The 18707-nt window shown below is 54.1% G+C and overlaps 3 protein-coding genes across 4 annotated transcripts; 1 reads left to right on the plus strand and 2 right to left on the minus strand.

Annotated features, from left to right (window-relative positions):
• Positions 1 to 41: 41 nt before the first annotated feature.
• On the minus strand, positions 42 to 12656 carry galns (galactosamine (N-acetyl)-6-sulfatase). Of its 2 annotated transcripts, none has more exons than XM_086144434.1 (14): positions 12409 to 12656; positions 12188 to 12311; positions 11931 to 12005; positions 11742 to 11844; positions 10111 to 10254; positions 9041 to 9107; positions 8833 to 8960; positions 8635 to 8774; positions 8451 to 8554; positions 6001 to 6143; positions 5829 to 5931; positions 4040 to 4161; positions 2061 to 2178; positions 42 to 421 (listed from the first exon to the last, which is right to left on the minus strand). In XM_086144434.1, the coding sequence occupies exons 1-14, from the start codon at positions 12520 to 12522 to the stop codon at positions 335 to 337; spliced, it is 1572 nt and encodes a 523-aa protein (XP_086000560.1). In that variant the 5' UTR covers positions 12523 to 12656; the 3' UTR covers positions 42 to 334. The 2 variants fall into 2 exon arrangements, 1 of the variants encoding a protein (XP_086000560.1); XR_015105971.1 differs by lacking the exon at positions 42 to 421 and adding an exon at positions 4249 to 4638 and having other exon boundaries at positions 2168 to 2178.
• Positions 12657 to 12853: 197 nt separating this feature from the next.
• trappc2l (trafficking protein particle complex subunit 2L) lies at positions 12854 to 14333 on the plus strand. Its single transcript, XM_086144438.1, has 5 exons — positions 12854 to 13055; positions 13373 to 13545; positions 13689 to 13776; positions 14021 to 14100; positions 14201 to 14333. Exons 1-5 carry the CDS (start codon positions 13023 to 13025, stop codon positions 14244 to 14246), a joined length of 420 nt encoding a protein of 139 aa, XP_086000564.1. The 5' UTR covers positions 12854 to 13022; the 3' UTR covers positions 14247 to 14333.
• Positions 14334 to 14339: 6 nt separating this feature from the next.
• Positions 14340 to 18166, minus strand: pabpn1l (PABPN1 like, cytoplasmic). The gene is made up of 6 exons (XM_086144439.1): positions 18039 to 18166; positions 16624 to 16747; positions 16449 to 16516; positions 16265 to 16371; positions 16080 to 16167; positions 14340 to 14964 (listed from the first exon to the last, which is right to left on the minus strand). Exons 1-6 carry the CDS (start codon positions 18111 to 18113, stop codon positions 14635 to 14637), a joined length of 792 nt encoding a protein of 263 aa, XP_086000565.1. The 5' UTR covers positions 18114 to 18166; the 3' UTR covers positions 14340 to 14634.
• Positions 18167 to 18707: the final 541 nt, after the last annotated feature.

The following is an 18707-nucleotide window of genomic DNA, read 5'->3' on the forward strand; positions in this document are numbered from 1 at the left end:
GAGTGAAGCATGAAGACATGAAGCTGCCTGGAGTCCAGATGTCCGAGTCGCACGTTTATTTCACCCTTTCACAAGCGGAACCCCGAGTCCGAAGGAACGGGGCGCCACCAAGATGGCGGACGCTTGGTTCCACCTCCTGGACGGCGGCGACCCTCTGGTCCACGGAGGAGCTTCTCCCCGCCAGCGGAGGCTCCGGACCAGGAGTCACAGCCCACAGACACTTCGTCGCTGATGGAGTCTGGAAAGGCTTCTCCTGCGGGGGTCCAGGGGGTCCAGGGGGTCCAGGGGGTCCAGGGGGTCCAGGGGGTTCAGGGGGGTCTGACCTGCGACCCCGTCAGTGAGGCCAGTCGCACTTCCAGGGCTCCGACGGCGGCACCTGAAGGCACTTTCCCAGCTTCTCGCATCCAGCTGGGGCCCAGTTCTGCAAGAGAGGGAGATACGCTGAGGAGATACGCTGAGGAGATACGCTGAGGAGATACGCTGAGGAGATACGCTGAGGAGATACGCTGAGGACCAGGACCTGCGGGTCCAACTCCTCTGGAGCAGCAGAGACAAGCAGATCTGGAGTCTGAACGGGACTTCAATGGCATCGCTACCATTTCTTTGTGTGAATATTGGATATAGTAAATATTATATATATATATGATACATAGATTCTTTTAAAGTGAAATAAATAAATTTTATACACTTGACTGCTCTAGATACATTACTTTAAGTTCTTTATATATAGATACTGTATATATGAGTACATTTAAACATTACATATACATACATTTGAATGTTTTTTTACATATCCATTAAAATTATATACATTAATAAAAATGTGACATATATATATATTTAAGCGTTTTATATAAATGTACATTTAAATATTATATACTGTATTTATGCAATTAAATGTTAATCATAATATTTAATTGCAACAATTAATCATAAATCCTTTCAAGTGTTTATATTTCAGTATATATATATATATATATATATATATACACATATAAAAATATGAAAGTCTTAATTATTTATAAATTCCTTTAGAAAATATACAAATACATGTAAATGTAATACTCATACGTTACTGAAATGAATTATATTTATATTGATTTACATATATATAAAAACATACATATATATATCATTTAAAGTCATAAATAAATTCAATGAATAAGCTTTAAACGTTATATTAAAATTAATTTAGATGTTCTCTATAAATCCACTGGGATGTTTTATATCTGTATAAATCCATTCAAATATTTTAGACATATAAATACAAAATTTATAAATAAATTAGTTCAAAGATTTAATACAGCGAATTAAATATTAAATATTAATGACTGTAAATATTATGTATTTATTTGTACATTTTCTAAAAAAACTATTGTCAGTATCTTTCAGCTACGGTAATTTCCGGACTATAGGGCGCGCCTCAGTATAAGCCGCTAGCCGATGTCCATCTCGGCTTCCTCCTGCACTAAAACCGTTAAAGTCGTTTTCTTCGGTGTCGGAGTTGAACGGACTCAAGAGTTTCCCGCTCATTTCATCGCTCCGATGTGACGAGGATAAACGTTTTAGCGGCGTGAAGCTCGTTAGCTCCCCCACCCAAAAAAGTCCAAATATTAGCCGCATCTTTGTTTACGTGAAAAAAGTCCCGGCTTCTCGTCCGGAAGTTTCGGTACATTAAGACCGTTACAGATGACGTCTTTCTGAAGCGTTCAGAACCCCAGCCGCCTCTGCGCCGCTCGGCCACAGGGGGGCAGCGTTGCGCCGCAGACGAACAGCGTCCCCTCCTATCGCTCAATAACCCGGAAGACTCGGATCGGATCGATCGGTGACTTCTCCCTCTGAGCGGCGATGCGTTCAGGTGCGGGCGGGGGTTCCGGACCCACGGACGGAGAACTAAGGTTCTCCGCTCTCTCGGGGTGATCGACGGGTACCGGATCGATTCCGGTGGCCGCCGGTCCGAGGGGGTTCGGAGGCTCGGACCGGAGGCTCGGACCCGGAGGCCCCGCCGCCCTCGGAGCTGAGCGAGATGTTCCTCCAGGGAAGCGAAAGGGGAATCTCACCATGACGGCGGCGTCGCACATGTTGAGCTGCGGGGCGGCGGGCAGAAGCGACTCCTGGTGGATCTTCACCACGGCGGAGATGCTGCTCAGGGCGGCCTGGTACTCCTGGCTCAGAACACTGCACACAATCAATCAATCAATCAATTAATCAATCAATCAGGAAGGCTGTGACCCCCCCCACCACTCAATTACTACTGCAGCTGCACCTCTGAGCAGGAGCACATCCAGTGTCCAGTGTGTGTGTGTGTGTGTGTGTGTGTGTGTGAGACACTGGGGCTTCAAAGGAACGCCCTCAGTAGGACCTGTAGGGTTAATGGGCTGTGTGTGCATGCGTGTGTGTGTGTGTGTGTGTGTGTGTAACACGGGTAGATACCCCCCCCCCCCCCGTAGCACCTGTACCCGCCCCCCATCCTGTCCACGCCGCGAGCCGGGCTCTCTGATTGGCCCCCGGGGACCATGTGCATGTGTGCGAGGTGAAGTGTCAATTAGAGTAATAACCCCGGGCCCTGTCCGGCTCACACACACACACACACACACTCCTCCACACACACACTCCTCCGCCCCCCCGGATCTCCCACAGGGCAGTGAGGTTTCCTCCATCAGCCGGCAGCTGCTCCTTCCCTTCCCCCTCCCCTGCACAATTACTGGCTGCTAATGCACCTCCACCTCCTCCTGAACCCCACTCTCCACCCTCTCCACCCTCCACCTCCACGGTTCTGCACCCCCTCCCTCCCCGCCCCCCTCCAACCTTGTCATTTGTTTACGGCGGCGGCGCAAACAAACAGCGGCGGCGGCGTCAGCAGGGCTCATTATCACCAGCAGCAAACCTCCGCCCACCGGTGGAGGAAGGATCTGGAATAATAAGCAGCCTGTATGCAAATCAGGGCTTTTGATTTATAATTTATGGCACCCCTGGGGGGTCGGGGGTGGGGGGGCACTGCTCAGGTGTGTCACCGCACTGATTACTGATTCATAACACTATTTCTGGAACACACACACACACACACACACACAAGCAGTGGGTGGCAGACGGTGGGAGAATTGAGGAGACAATCAACTGCATCTGCCCCCCCTTCTTGCCACCAGCTTCTCCACCCACTGTGGAAGTGGAGCATCTCACCCAGGACTGGTGATTGGGTGGAGGTGGAGGTGGAGGTGGACCTGCTGCCTACAACCCCAGACAGGAAGACCGCCAGCCCCGCCCCGGGAAACAGGAAGTGACCTCAAGGTTCGCACGTGCTACAGCGAGCCGGTTAGCCATTACTGTTTACATGTGTGTGACAGTGAGTGTGTATGAGTGTGTGTGTGTGTGTGTTTGTGTGACAGCAGTGAAGGCATGTGTGCAGACGGGCTTTACATCATCTTAAGTGGCTCTTTAGGTCCAGGCAGAGATTGATGATGGTCCAGCTGGGGGGTTTAGCCAGAGGGAGAGAGGTGGAGATGCTCAGTTTTAATAGAAGTTTGAAGGAAGAACCAGGTGATGGAGGAGAAGCCTGTGTGTGTGTGTGTGTGTGTGTGTGTGTGTGTGTGTGTGTGTGTGTGTGTGTGTGTGTGTGTGTGTGTGTGTGTGTGTGTGTGTGCCCTGCGCTCACACCCATGTCTGCAGACTGATTGTATCTTTGTCTCGTTTTCCTCCTCCGAGTGAGGAGTCATTGAGAAACAACATGAATGTTTTATCAGCCAATCAGAAGGGGTGTTGGGGGGAGGTGGTGTTTGGGGGCGGAGCTCTGACATCACGCAGGTCAGGTGACGCCGCCAGCACGGATCGCAGATAGCGATCTTTAAGGAGCTGTTTACAGTCACAAAGACCAGGGTGGAATCGGACACACTGCGCTCCAGAAGATCGATCCAGCATTGATCCATCCCTCCATCTCCTCCACCTCCTCCATCCCTCCATCCCTCCACCTCCTCCACCTCCTCCATCCCTCCATCCCTCCATCCCTCCATCCCTCCATCTCCTCCACCTCCTCTGCACTGACCTGAGGGGGAACTTCTCCCCAGGGTCTCGTCCCAGATGGAAGATGAGCGGCTGCATGGCGTGCTCGGTCTGCTCGTGGGTGGTGACCCCCTGCACCTCCTGCCCCGGGCAGAAGTTCACGCCCTGCAGAGACAGAAGACACCCCTGAAGACGCCTGGCCGGGATCCACGTGCAGAACCAGCGTCGCTCCGCGTCACCACTTTGCAGAACCTTCCAGAACAACTTGGAGATCCGGAGGAGAGTCCGCCTGAACCCAAAACACTCAGGCGCTCTTTATCTGGGCACGGTGAGGGGGCGGAGCCAATTGGTACGGCTTCTGGCCGGGGGGCGGAGCTTAATCCGGACGGGTCGGCCGTCAATCACAGAAACACCCGAACGTTCGGCTTCTCAGTCCCTCCCGTGGACGAGCTTAGAGTCTCCAGTCAGCTGATGCTGGAGGAACGTGGAGAACACGGAGAACATGGAGGACCAGCAGAAAAGCACACGTATGGATATATTGATCGGCCTCCTTGTTGCCATGACGCTTGAAGCCTGTCCTCTTCTTGGTTCCCGTGAGGACCTATGGAGGAGCAGGTCCTCAGCAGGTCCAGGCTCTGCTCCCTGAGGACCAACAAGGAGTGTATCATTGATTTTACAGACTCAGGAAAACCAGTTGTAGGCGGAGTCTTACTCTCCTGCCCCTCCTCCTGGGCAGCACCACGCCGCCGCCGCCGCCGGCATATGTAACGTGTTGAAGTCCAGGAGAAAGAACAGCTCCAGAAGCGAGGCAAGATCCTGCATCTAATCTGTGTGAGAATCCTGGGGGACCCCCGTGACCCCCGTGACCCCCTGATCCCCTGGATTACTCAGCAATCCATAGCGACGGCGTTCTGGGTCCAGCTGTGCTCTGGAGCATTAACTCCGCCCCCAGAGGGCGCCGGGCCGCCATTGGACCGTGAAATTTCTCATTTTCCTCCTGGCTGAGTGTGTGTGTGTGGGGGGGGGGTTCCCATCTCTGCCCCCCCAGAAGACCAACATCTGCCCTGCTTGTTTTCCTCACAGCTCACACCAACCTTGTCCAAGGTTCTGGGATGGATGGAGATGGAGGAGGTCTGGACCAGGTCTCTGCAGCAGCCCGTCACTTCATCATGAAGGCATCATGGAGTCACACACACTTCACACACAGTCACACACACACTTCGCGACACAGTGTCACACACTCTTCGCGACACGTCGTCACACACACTTCACTACTTGGAGTCACACACACTTCGCGACAGTGTCAAACACTTCTCGACACAGAGTCACACACACTTCACGACGCAGAGTCGCACACACTTCATGGCCACTCATGCATGCACAGGTGCACCACGTGCGCTTGTGCACGTGCGATCGACCGGCGGCCCGTGGGCAATCAGCCGCCATCATCGGTGCGGTTCCACTCGGGCTCACGGCAGGAGATAAAGGAGCCGCCATCGATCGGCGGCCCTGAAGGACGGGGCCGTTTAAGCGGGCGATGGGGCAGAAAACAAACGGGGGGCAGGAGGGGGTTCAGGACGGGCGGGGCGGGGGGGTGTGTGTCTTCACCATCAGATTGTGACTGATTGCCATGGCGGCGAAGAAGACGTAAGCGGCGGCGAGGGGGGGGGCGGCGCAGACACGTCGGCGAGATGATGGACGACTGGAGCTCATTAATTTGGGGGGCCTTCATTAATATTCATTAGGCACTGATGTTCACAGCAGTCAACTGATGAGCACCTTCTTCACCGAGTGTGTGTGTGTGTGTGTGTGTGTGTGTGTGTGGGCCCGACCTGCTCAAACTCGTCCATGGAGTTGCTCCAGGTCCAGTAGTGGGCCTTGAAGGGGCCGAGACGGACCGCCATCAGCTGGTTCCCCCGGTAGAAGAAGATGGGCCTGCCGGGACAGTCGGGGGCTCAAATCCGGGTCCGGGTTCAGGTCTGGTGGGCCGGAGGCCGGGCTCACCTGCTGACGGGCGGCCGGGTCCGGTTCAGCAGCAGCGGCGTCAGGTCCAGGCCGTCCAGGAAGCGGTCGTCGGGGGGGGGGATCCCGGCCAGACCCAGGCTGGTGCTGAACAGGTCCATGACGCTGGCCAGCTGGAAGCTCACCTGGAGACCAGGAGCAGGGAGAAGGTCTGAGGAGTGACATCATCTCCATCGGGGAACGTTCCGGAGGTGCGGCACCTACAGGAGACCTGACGGGACCCCGACCTTCCACCCGAACCTCCTCGGGGGACGCCTGAGACGTCCTGCGTTGCCACGGCGACAGCAGAGCGTGAGCCCCGATTGGTCACCTGACCGGACGAGACCCAAGGATCTCGACCCGGTGCCGAGCCTCCATGACAGCGAGCATGGTGACAGTGTGTGTGTGTGCGTGTGTGTGTGTGTGTGTGTGTGTGCACGTGGAGAGGAGCTGCATTTCTGCACTCGGTCTAATCTCTGCTCGCAGGTTTTCTGGATAAAGACCCTGAAATGCCTCTCGCTCTAAATTAGCTTTTTTTTTTTTTTTTTTTGAGGGGGGGAACGGAAATAAAAAGGGGGGAGAGCGAAGGCGGCGAGGAGGAGCCGAGCCGGGGAGGACGGGGCCGGGCAGGGAGGCGAGCCGGCGCTTTATCTCGGCCTCCCAGTCCCCGAGAAAAGCTTTATTTTATTTATAAACTTTGAACTATTTTCAGATAAAGTGCCATTTTTTCCCTGTCATCCTTGATCTTCCCTTCCATTCTCTCCTGGGGGGGGCAGGCGGGGGTGCGGCATCAGATAGTGCTATCAGGACTCTGCAGCTGCGCCACACACACACACACACACACACACACACACACACACACACACACACACACACACACACTGAAATGAATTCCCTTCTCCTGCATCCTCGGAACGGACGGAGCAACACATTCCTCCGATCTGGAGGTGCGTGCACGTGCACGTGCTAACCAGATTTACTCCTCCTCACTCTTCTGTTTCCATCCAGCCACATACACACACACACACACACACACACATACACACACACACACACACACACACACTCCCTGGCTGAGCTCTTCATTGGCTCCGTCTCTTCTCCATCCAGACTCTTCCTTCTCTTTTTCTCTTTCTTTTATTTGCCCTCCTTGTTGCCTCCACCTACAGTTGCCCCCCCTGTTAGTGCTGATGCTGGTCACCTGCATGCCTGATAAAGCACCACAAAAAGCCCCCCCTGCCCCCCATCCTCCTGCCCCCCCCAGGGGCAATGCAAAGCTTCTCCTGCCCCCTCTCAGGTTTTCCCATGCTGACGTTTCTAAGCTGCAAAAAAGGAAGTGGAGTAAATCTGTGCTTTTCCTGCACTGATCTCCAACTGAAGGCTTCACGAGTGGGGGGTCTGGATGTGTGTGTGTGTGGGCGGGGGGGTGGGGGTGGGGGGGTCCTCCACGTGCAGAGAGCGTGCACGTCTGCGGAGGCATGTGAGGTCGCCGCCAAGCTCCGTGCACGCAGAAATAGGCCGGACCGTTCTGATGTGTCACAGGTGCAGGGGGTGGAGGGGTGGTTCCATCCTCCTGGCGGCGCCGGCGTCTTAACCACCCCTTTACCGCCCCCCTGCCCCCCCAACACCCCCCTCACACCCCCCTGCACCCCCTCCTTCACATCTTCCTCGCCCCCCCGCTCCTTTATCCCGAGCGCCTGGCGTATTCAGATACTGCGTCCTCATTACAGCTCAATCCGACCTCAGCAAACACACAAACAGATTAGCTGCTTAAGACGCTCCCAATCCCCGGCTCCCTCGCCGCTCCGCCGCGCTATCAGACCCCAGCACACCCCCGGAGACGGGCCGGGGGCCGCGGGGGCCGCGGGGGGGCCGGGGTGGGGGGGCCGGGGGCCCGGCCTCCGCTCGATCCCCCGCTAAATCCCTCCGCATCGCAGCCCCGTGTCACAGCTGCCCCTAATACAATTAAAAGTCATTTGCAGAACGCACAGGCTTAGAGCATGAAGGCCTGGGTGGGAGGGGGGCCAGTGTGTGTGTGTGTGTGTGTGTGTGTGTGTGTGTGAGGAGGGGGGGGCTCATTCTGGCTAAAAATATATAAAAAAAAATGTGTTAAGAAACATCCAAATTTTAACCGGTGATTTATGAGTCGGTGGACTCAAGACTTTGTGTGTGTGTGTGTGTGTGTGTGTGTGTGTGTGTGTGTGTGTGTGTGGTTGTGTGTGTGTGTGTGTGTGTGTGTGTGTGTGTGTGTGTGGTTATGTGTGTGTGTGTGGGTGAGGGTCACATAGAGGGCCAAACCCCCCCCCCACTTGAATAGAGGATTAGCCAATCAATGATTCATTAACACTCAGCATGAATTACAAGGTGGAGGTCATGGAGAAGATGGAGGTGGAGAAGGTAGAGGAGATGGAGGTGGAGAAGGTGGAGGTCTGCATGACCAGTGAGAGCCTCACCGTCCCCTCGATGATGTGTCCGGGCCACCAGGCGATGGCGGGCTCCCTCATGCCGCCCTCGAAGGTGGTCTCCTTCCCGCAGAGGAAGGGCCCGTTGCTGCCACCTGAGGAGGAGGAAAGGGGGAGCAGAAGGTCAGGGACCAATCAGATGGCGGCGTGAGGAGGCGGAGCGGCGGCGTCTCACCCTGGTGGGGGCCGGACATGAGGGCGGCTCCGTTGTCGGAGGTGAAGAAGACGAAGGTGTTGTTGTGGACGGCCAGCGCCCGCAGCCTCGCCAGGATCCGCCCCACGGCGTCGTCCAGCTCCATCACCGCGTCTCCGTAGCTGTGATCGGACAGAAGGTCAGGCGCCGACAGGCTCCGCCCCCCCGCCGCACACCTACCGGCCTCGCTGGCTCCGCCCCAGGAAACCTCTGGAGGCGTAGACGGGGGCGTGGGTGGCGTCCGGCGCCCAGTACAGGAAGAACGGCTGCCGGGCCCGGACCTGCCTGGAGATGAAGTCCAGGCCCTCCTGGGGGCGGAGCTTCAGGTCAGTCACTGCTGCCCAAAACAAAGATGGCGGCTCCCACGCCGAAGGACACATCTACTCACCTGAAGGTAGATCTGCGTCAGGTTGGACTCTCCTGTCGTTCTGTCGATCTTAAACTCCTCATAGAACCTGGAGAAGCAGTCAGGTGACATGAAGGAGTGAGAAGATTGTTTATCTGCATCGCTTCTCCCGCACACAGTGGGCGGAGCCTATCACAGCCGTCACAAGGATCAGAGGCGGGGCTTAACCTGGACAAGACAGCTGTCAATCAAACCATCCGCCTTCTCATTCACACTTAGGGAGACAATTCAGTCCTCAATGAACCTGCTGCCTTTTGGATGTGGGCGGGGGGGTGGAGAGCCTGGAGAACCCAGGCAGGAGAACATGGAGAGGAAACAGGTTAGAGAACATGGAAAGAGGCTGGGCAGGGTAACATGGAGAGAACACACATCAAGAGGAACTTGGTCAGAAACTATGTAGGAGAACATTGAGAGAACCTTGTCAGGAGAGAACACATATAGAGAAGAACCCAGGCAGGAGAACATGCAGAGAACCCACAGGGAGAACCTTGGCAGGAGGACCTGAACCACTCATGAGGGTCAGACTGATGCCCACCCTAACACCCACTCCTTCCAACATCCTGAGGAGAAGATGAGAGGATGCAGAGGAGATGCTGAGAAGATGCAGAGGGCGTGGAGAAGCAGCAGCCTATCTCACACGCTTCACTTCCTCCAGGTGTTGGCGCGCAAAGCGAACGCAACCTGTCATCTCAGGAGGGCCGTGTGGCGTTCTGTTTGGATACACACGTGTGTGTGTGTGTGTGTGTGTGTGTATGTGTGTGTGTGTGTGTGTGTGCGTGTGTGTGTGTGTGTGTGTGTGTCCACGCACCAGGCACGCTGCACTGATTAAATTCATGGCTAAGCGGAAAAACACGAGCGTCTGCCGCTTCCAGTGACCCTGAATACACATATGGCTGTTTGAGAGAAAACAAATGGGCGTAAAATGGAAAACAGGAGCACAGCTGGTACCGAGATGGACCGGTTTTGTGTGTGTGTGTGTGTGTGTGTGTGTGTGTGTGTGTGTGTGAGGTCAGACACACGGCTCCTCTGAGCCGTCAGGACCGGTGGCTCACCTGCCGACCATCTCAGAGTTGTTGTAGACGGGGATGTTGGGCCTGCTGCTGCTGTTGTAGGGCCCGAAGTGGCAGTTTGGTGCCCCGAACCACTCGTGGAAGCCGTGCTGCAGGGGGAGGTACTTCGGCCGGTGGCCCAGGTGCCTGTCGGGACAGGTTCATCACAGGTTGTCAAGTCGAAAGCGGTGACTGAGCCGCCTGGAATGGACGCGCATTCGACTTCCGAGGGAATCGGCTGAGGGGTTCTCTGAGCTCCGCGCCGTGGCTCGGTGGTTGTTTATCTTTGTGATCTGAGTTAGCGTTGGCGAGGCGAGCCTCTGACGGCCACGTGGACGCCTCTGTCCATGACGACCTGTTTAAAGATAGTGGGTCGCGCTACAGCCGCGAGCGAGCCCATAGAACATCATGGAAAACCCCGAGCGAGGTGTGTGTGTGGTGGAATCGTTGGGAAGTTGTTGTGGGTGAGATACGGAGGCAGGAGAAGGCGGGAAATGTTTGCGGGGATTGGGTGCGGCGGACGGCGGGAACGTGGACGGACGAGGCGTTCATAGCCGGTCGGGGACGGTTTGATGGTTTTAGAAAGAGGAGCGGCTTCACTCCGTCCATACATGGAGTTCAAAGTTACCATTAGCATAGCATTGTAGCATTAAGGGTGGAGCCAGGAAGTTCAGTCAATGATAGAGAACCAAATGAAAAACTCCACCAATCTCTTCCACCATCTTCATCCCATCTTGTAGGTAGGCACTCACAGTTTCGCCATCTATTGTTATGTTTTTATACATTATTTGTTATTGATAAAGTACATTCTTGTTATTTAGAACACTTAACAAAACTGATAAATTTGATAAACGAGCTAACTGAGCTACTAGCTCACTTATGGGACGGATTCAAGCTCAGAGTCCAGGTTCCGCTGCATTTCCCTTTTTTCCATGATTGGATTCAGACTGAGCCCGAGTTTGGATTACGATCTGAAGCAGGTTTTCTTTCAGCATCTCAAATAATCATCTATTGATTACGCTTAAATCACACATGCAATTTGCGCAGTGGCCACCAGGGGCCTCGTGAGCCTCTGAGAGAACCTTCCGCCTGCTGAACAGAAACGCATTGTTTGCGATTTTTGGAGTCTGGAGGGGATTTTGTGGGTGTAAAGTTGTTCATCTTAATGGAATCGATTCATTCAAGCATAAAAATGTGATGTAAAATGACTCTTTCTTGGTTTTCTGGCCCCAAACTGAACTTCACCTCCAGGATCTTTTCATTATATTTCTTATTCTTCCTTCTTTCTACTTTATCTATTACTGTTATGTTTTTGTACTTGAAACTCTGGCACAACAATTTCCTTCAGGATTAATAAAGTTGTTCTCATCTCTCATTTCATCTCATCTCATCTCATCTGTAGACATAAGATGGGTAGTTTTGCATCATCCTGACAGAGATATAGAATAGGATACAAATAAATAACCAGCCCTTTTTCCGGGAGGGTTGAAGACCGAGATCTGCTTGAGTTTGTGCAGCTGAACGGCCAATCACAGGCCCCGATCACTTTACAAATAAATCACAACAAAACACTTCCCACGTCATCACGGAGGAGAACGGCCTCACCTCCCCAGGGCTAAGGAGAAGAACCTCACCACTTGCCGACCAGCTTGCTGACGTAGCCCTTCTTCTGCAGCATCTGCGGCAGCAGGATCTCGTCGGCGGGGATCCCTCCCACGATCTCCTGAGGCGTGTACGCTGGGAAAAGGTCGACAGTCGCTGAGCAGCAGTTTCCCCGTTTGCCCCCCCGGGGCCGTTGTCAGATCGCGGCGGAGCGGCGTTACCGTTCCTGGCGTGGCCGTTGGTGGTGTAGAAGCCGTTTCGCACCGGCAGCCTCCCGGTCAGCAGGGCGGCTCTGGCTGTGACAGCAGGACATAAGGACAACATGCTTATCAACATGGCAGCAGGTCACATGACCTCCTGCTGGGACCCCCTGGATACATGGAGAGCAGCCGGTTCGGCCGTTATGACGACAGAAGGAAGGGCCCGGGCAGGGGTCGGAGGTCAGCCCCGGACGGGACACTGGGGTTGGCTTACTGACATGGGGAGCAGAGTGGGTTGGCGGTGTAGAAGTTGGTGAGCAGCATGCCCTGCGCCGCCATGGCGTCCAGGTTGGGGGTCTCTTTGGAGGGCTGGCCCAGGACCCCCAGGTCCCCCCAGCCCATCTGCAGACAGAAACGGCCAGACCTGATTCAAACACAACTTCCTGGAGCTGGGAGGTTGTGTTTCAAGTTCCTCTCTAGCGGGGGAAGAGCCACTCACGTCGTCCATGAGCATGATGATGATGTTCGGGGGTGAATCCGCCGCTGCCGCCCCGGTCCAGGAACAGCAGATGACGGCGAAAAGCAAAGTCCGGGTTCGGGTCCGGACGGCCATCGTCTCCGCGGTCACAGGAGCCCCAACAACCAGGAAGCGCGGTTGTTTTTTGCTTTCAGCGCCGCGACTGCGCAAACTCACCGGAACCGCCGAGTCGCCGAGCTATTCCGGATCTCAAGAGGCAAAAGACTCAAAGTTTGGCTGTCGTTTATTCTCTCCTAAATATGCAGCACTACTGCTGACGTCACACCATGTTTGCGGAAGTGTTTGCGAAATTGTTTGAATTGTGGTGCCTTCCAGTACACTTCCGTATTTTTTAACTAATTAAATGATAACTCCAACATTGGTTACGAATAATGCTAAAAATGTAATTATAGTGTAAATATGAATCATAAACCATCAAGCCAGAAGGAAGAAATATATAAAAATATCCAAAAATAATTATTTTGAATTACGGGCATTTTGAATTACGGGCGTCGCCGAAACTGATCCGGGCCAGTTCTCCTACAGTCCGTGAACGCAGCATCAGGTCATGTGATCCATGGAGGAAGGCAGCTAACATGGCGGTGTGCATAGCCGTTATTGCAAAAGAGGTAATGTCAGTGCCGTTTGCTCACATCTTAACGTCTTATCTGCATTTATAAAAAGGCAAACATCTTAAATGATCACAATATTTCCAACAAACGAGACTTTTTAAAATATAAATCGGGGTCTAGCGAGTTGATACACCGGTTAGCTTACGACGCTAACATAAACATTAGCATCGTTAGCCGGTGTCAGATCCTCCGGTGTGTGTGTGTGTGTGTGTGTGTCTCTCCCGGAGGTCCTGTCTGCCTCCCCGGCGTGCAAACGCCGTTATTGACTTCTGTTACTGACCAGGCGTCTTGTTGTCCGTGCTGTGTCCCGTCAGAACTACCCGCTGTACATCCGCAGCGTGCCCACCCAGAATGAGCTGAAATTCCACTACACGGTGCACACCTCCCTGGACGTGGTGGAGGAGAAGATCTCCGCCGTGGGGAAGTCCATGACAGACCAGAGGGAGCTGTACCTGGGCCTGCTCTACCCCACGGAGGACTACAAGGTGTATCCTTACCTCCGGGGTTTGCTCAGTGCTGTTTAAAAGACACATTTCCAGTCGATCCAGACGCAAATAGACGAGCCTTATGTCCTGGCGTGGTCGGTAGCAACACCTTCTGCCAGAGGAGCATTCTTGACCTACTCGTCAGGTACGGGTACGTCACCAACTCCAAGGTGAAGTTCGTCATTGTCGTGGACTCGTCCAACACATCACTACGGGACAATGAGATAAGGAGTGTAAGTCTGATCGTGCGTGTGTCCTCGGGGTTCTATCACTGGAATCAGAACCTGGGCAGATGGTGCCTGCAGAAGCTGCAGTGCACGGTGGCAAACATGAGCTTTGGGTCTCCGATCTCAAAACCGTGACTCTGACCGTCCTCCTTGAGCCCAGGCAGCAGGTCTGCTGGAGCAGGCCCACTTTACGGATTACATTTATAACCATCCTCTCATCCATTTTTTCCACATTACTTTTCCTCCCCAGATGTTCAGAAAACTGCACAACTCCTTCACAGACGTCATGTGCAACCCTTTCCACAACCCTGGAGACCCCATCCAGTCCAAGTAGGTGACCGGCCCACTCCGCGAGTGACGAGGAGCTTGTTTTCCATGTTCCGCAATCTCAAAACTCAACTCACTTTGACTGACGCCCCTCTCTCTCCAGGGCATTTGACGGCATCGTGACCGGAATGATGGTCCAGACCGGCTGACGCCCCCCCGGCCTCCCCCTGTACAGAATCTGTTTGTCCTTGTTCGTGTAAAATGCTTCAATAAAATTGTCGCAAGTCACATAAAAATGGAACATCGGATCAATTTATTTTATTCATTCACGTACATAGCAAATAACTTACATGGGGGTGGGGGGTAAACACGGCAGGCAGAAACACAAGACGGTTGCATTATTTTGTAAAAAGGGTTAAGATGAAGCTGCAGAACAGTTGGATTGTCCCATGCGTTCTCCCCCCCCTCGGAGGACCGAAGCAGGGGTGCAGCCTGTGAGTCCATTTGCTCGGCTCAGCGTCGCCGGGGGAACGAGCCGGACCGGCTTCAAATCGCGCGTGGGGATGGCGGGGGGCGGGGGCGAAGCGGCGGGCGGCGCTAGCGCTGCTGGGGGTAGTTCTGTCCGCTCAAGCCTGCCCCCAGCTCCTCCGACGGCGGGGTGATAAGAAGAAGACACGGGTAGCGTTTTGGCACCTGTTCGTGGTAATCCACCTGCCCCCACGGTCTCTTCCCCACTGAGGCGCCTCCGTAGTAAGGGTGGGGGGTTTGGTGCTGGGGCCTCGTCGACTGGTACCGGAACCGGCCCCGGGAGCCGTTCTGGCCCCGGGGAGGACGGAAACCCCGTCCTCTGCCCCGGCAGTGCCCGCCTCGGTGGCCCCCCCTGTCTGTGGTGCTGATGCCCGGCATGTTGGTCCTCTTGGGAAGCACCTGAGGGGCAAACCCAGGACAGAGGGGGTGAAATAAACCATCACACACACTTTAGATTCTGGGTTAGGGTTAAAGCCCATGACTAATGGCAGTTGGTGTGAAATTAGCGTGGTCTTGTTTATATACGCGGGACACTAACATGTTAGCCTCGAGGCTGCATCTTTCATCAACATTGTCTTAAAGGAGTGCACACACACATACGCTTATTTATAGGAGTTTAATGTGTTGAATTTCATGTTTCACATTGGTGGTGTGAAACTAGCGGCCTTGTTTTCATGCACAGGATACTAATCTACAAATTGTTAAGACAATTTATATTTCCTTGTATTTCTTATTCTTCCTCCTTCCTACTATTATCTATTACTGTTATGTTTTTGCTTGAAACTCTGGCACAACAATTTCCTTCGGGATAAATAAAGTTTTTCTCATTCTCTCATTCTCATTCAAAACATTAGCTACCAGGCTACAGCTTTCCACAACAGAATCTAATAAGAGCTCTAACTCACACACACACACGTGTAACATGTTAAATTCCATGATTCATGTCAGTGGGTGCGAAATTAGCGAAGTCTTGTTTACATGCACAGGCTGCTATCAAACTGCTAACACGTTAGCTACCAAGCTGCAGCTTCCATCAAGTCTCTCATAGGAACACACACTGATGCCATCAGTGAACATGAACCCTGCAGTTACAGGCGCCTCTGAAGCAACAAGCCTGCACGTTAGGTCATGCGTTCAGCCCGAGCCTTTAAAAATAAGCCGTGTGTTTATGTAAATAACCACCTGAAATGTGTTATTATTTTAGGTAAATTGTTTGATTGTGTTTTCCGAATTTGATATTTTATTTTGGTAAGAGGATTTTATTTTCTTGCTTCCGCCGGAAAAAAGGTCGTATTGCGATAGCGCTCACTAGAGAAAGTTACGGCATCCTCTACGCAAAGTTCTATTTTTCTACTTTTGATATGAACCCTTAATAGGGCACAAGCTTTTACGGCGGTTGTCGTATTTACGTTTTGTTTTTCAATTGTTGCAAATAAAACTATAAACTGCACCAGCGGTCGAGATCTGTGCCGCCACGAAATTACGGGGATCATTACAGTTTAGATGCCGCCTACCTTGAGGACTCTGCCTCTGAACAGGGTCTCGTGGAGGCCGATCGCGCTCTGGACGGAGTCGCGATCGGAGAACTCGATGTACGCAAACCTGCGGGAGGGAAGGAGGGAGACGGAGCTGAGCGAAGCCCTGCGGCGCCAACGACCGTCGCTACACAAACACAACAGTCGGAGGTTCGGGCGCTGACCCTTTGGGGTGTCCGGAGAACCGGTCGCACAGGATGGTCACTCTGTTCACGGGGCCGCAGCCGTTGAAATGGATCTCCAGCTCGTCGGCGGTGGCGCCGTAGTCTACCTGAGAGGAGGTAAGTGCGAGTCAGGTGGGGCGGCGAGCCGACGGGAAGGGCGGCGTGCGCAGGAGGCGGGGCTTACATTGCCCACGTAGACGGATCTGTTGTCGGCGTCTATCCTCTCCTCGGGGGTCATGTTGTAGAACGGTCCTGCAGGAGAGGGGGATGGAGAATAATCACACTCAACAGCCCCGTGTGTGTGTGTGTGTGTGTGTGTGTGTGTGTGTGTGTGTGTGTGTGTGTGTCCGGGTCCTCACCGGGCCGGGGGCTGCTGGTCAGGACCTGCATGTCAGCAGCATCATAGCGGTCGTCGTCCTTCAGCCGCTCGCCCTCCTCCTCCATCTCCAGCTCCTGGACCCTGGCCTTGATGGCCGCCAGGTCCTGGAAGGACAACATCATTATTTATGTGCTGACAGGACGGGACTGAAGCTTCTTCTCCTTTGGGTTTTTCCCTTCAGGGCGTCTCAACCTTCTCCAGCTAAACCAATTCTCTGGATCCTCCTCTCTCACACCAACTACCTTCATATCGTCTCTCACGACAGCCATCAATCTTCTCTCTGGTCTTCCTCTGGACCTCCATGACCCAACCATCTCAGTCTGGCTTCTCAAAACATCTACCATGTGTCGTCCCTCTGATGGACTCATTCCTGATCCTCTCCATCCTGGTTGCTCCCAAAGAGAACCTTAACATCTTCATCTCTGCCACCTCCAGCTCTGCCTGCTGTCTTCTGGCCATTGTAGATGTTTGTAGATCATCTCACCAGTGTCTCCTCCACCTTTCCTTTCCTTCTGGCTGATGTTCTTCTATCTCTTGGTACCCCTGACACTTTTCTCCACCCATTCCAACCTGCTTGGACCCGTCTCCTCACCTCTTCTCCACACTCTCCTACGCTCTGGACTGTTGACCCCAAGTACCTGAGATCCTCCAGCTTCTTGATCTCCACTCCCTGTATCCTCACCGTTCCACCCGAGTTCCTCTCATTCACACACATATATTCTGTCTTGCTGCGACTAACCTTCATTCCTCTCCTTTCCAGAACATACCTCCACCTCTCTAGATGTTCCTCAACCTGTTCTCTCCTCTCACTACAGATCACCATGCCATTAAACAACAACAATAATAATAATAATAATGAGTGAGCTGTGAGTGAACATGTGACCTCTGATGGTGTTTCCACAGGATCTTCTCCAAACACCTCCCGGTACACACTTGGAGTACTTCCTGTACTCGAGTACTCCGCCTACCGGCTGCTGTCCGTCCCTTTGTTCTCCGTCCCAAACCATGAGGACCTCCTCCGGTTCCCGGGCTTCTACCGGGGAACCTGACCGACCGGTACCGGGTCACATCCCCGGGCCGGGTTCCGCAGCCTCCCCCGGAAGTCCCGCCCGGTTCAGGACTAGCAGGATGCAGGAGCGCGGCTGCGGGACGCGGTCCGGGCTCCCGGTGCCGGGATGCGAGGGGCACCGGACCGGCGGCTGCGGACGCGACTCGACCCCCGGTACCGCGTCAGAAACCGATCCGGACGGACCCGGTGACTGCGTGTGCGTGTGCGTGGGGGCTCGTAGCTCGGCCGTTAGCCGCGCAATGCGCATGTTTGCTAAATAAAGATGCAAACGGTCCGGTTCCGGCGCCGCGAACGGGCCGCCGGTTCCGGTCCGGTCCGGGGCTCACCGGGTCCTCGCAGTAGCGCTCCCCGCCGGCCTCGCCCTCCAGGTAGCCGTAGTCCGGGTGGAGCTCCGCCGCCATGCTCACTGCTCCAACATGGCATCTGCGGAGCCGCCTGCAGGAAGTGCCGGGAGATGTGCGGGGGGGGGGGGGGGGGGGGGTCGGTGGACTCTGTGTGTGTGTGTGTGTGTGTGTGTGTGTGTGTATGGGGGGGGTGGGAGGTCCGTGGATGCGCGCACACGCACACACACACACACACCGGGCAGGTGAAAACCGCGTTAAGATAATGGACATCACCTGTGCACGGCTCTGATGACGTCAGGGCTTGATTGACAGCCGGGGGGGGGGGGGGGGGAAGGACCCGCGTGACCACGTGACCAGGAAGGGACCCGCCGCTCATCCCGGACATCCGGGTTTCCGTGGGAAAAGGAAAACACGCATCTTTTGACGCGCCAAACGCAGAGGAAACGCGTCATCGTGACTTCCGGTACGTTTGGCGGGAGGTCCTTCCCAGGTCCGCGGACATTGATTATCGATTATCGGTGCTGATGATCAGCAACCGACAGAAATACCGGGAAGAAAGAGGAGACTCTTTCATTCACTCACCGTTGAAAATCCTTACCCCACTGTGTGTGTGTGTGTGTGTGTGTGTGTGTGTGTTTGGGGGGCTTCTGC

The sequence above is a fragment of the Fistularia commersonii genome, chromosome 3 (assembly GCF_037954325.1).
Source record: "Fistularia commersonii isolate RoL2024-O1a breed Wild chromosome 3, RoL_Fcom_v1.0, whole genome shotgun sequence".
Taxonomy (NCBI): Eukaryota; Metazoa; Chordata; class Actinopteri; order Syngnathiformes; family Fistulariidae; genus Fistularia; species Fistularia commersonii.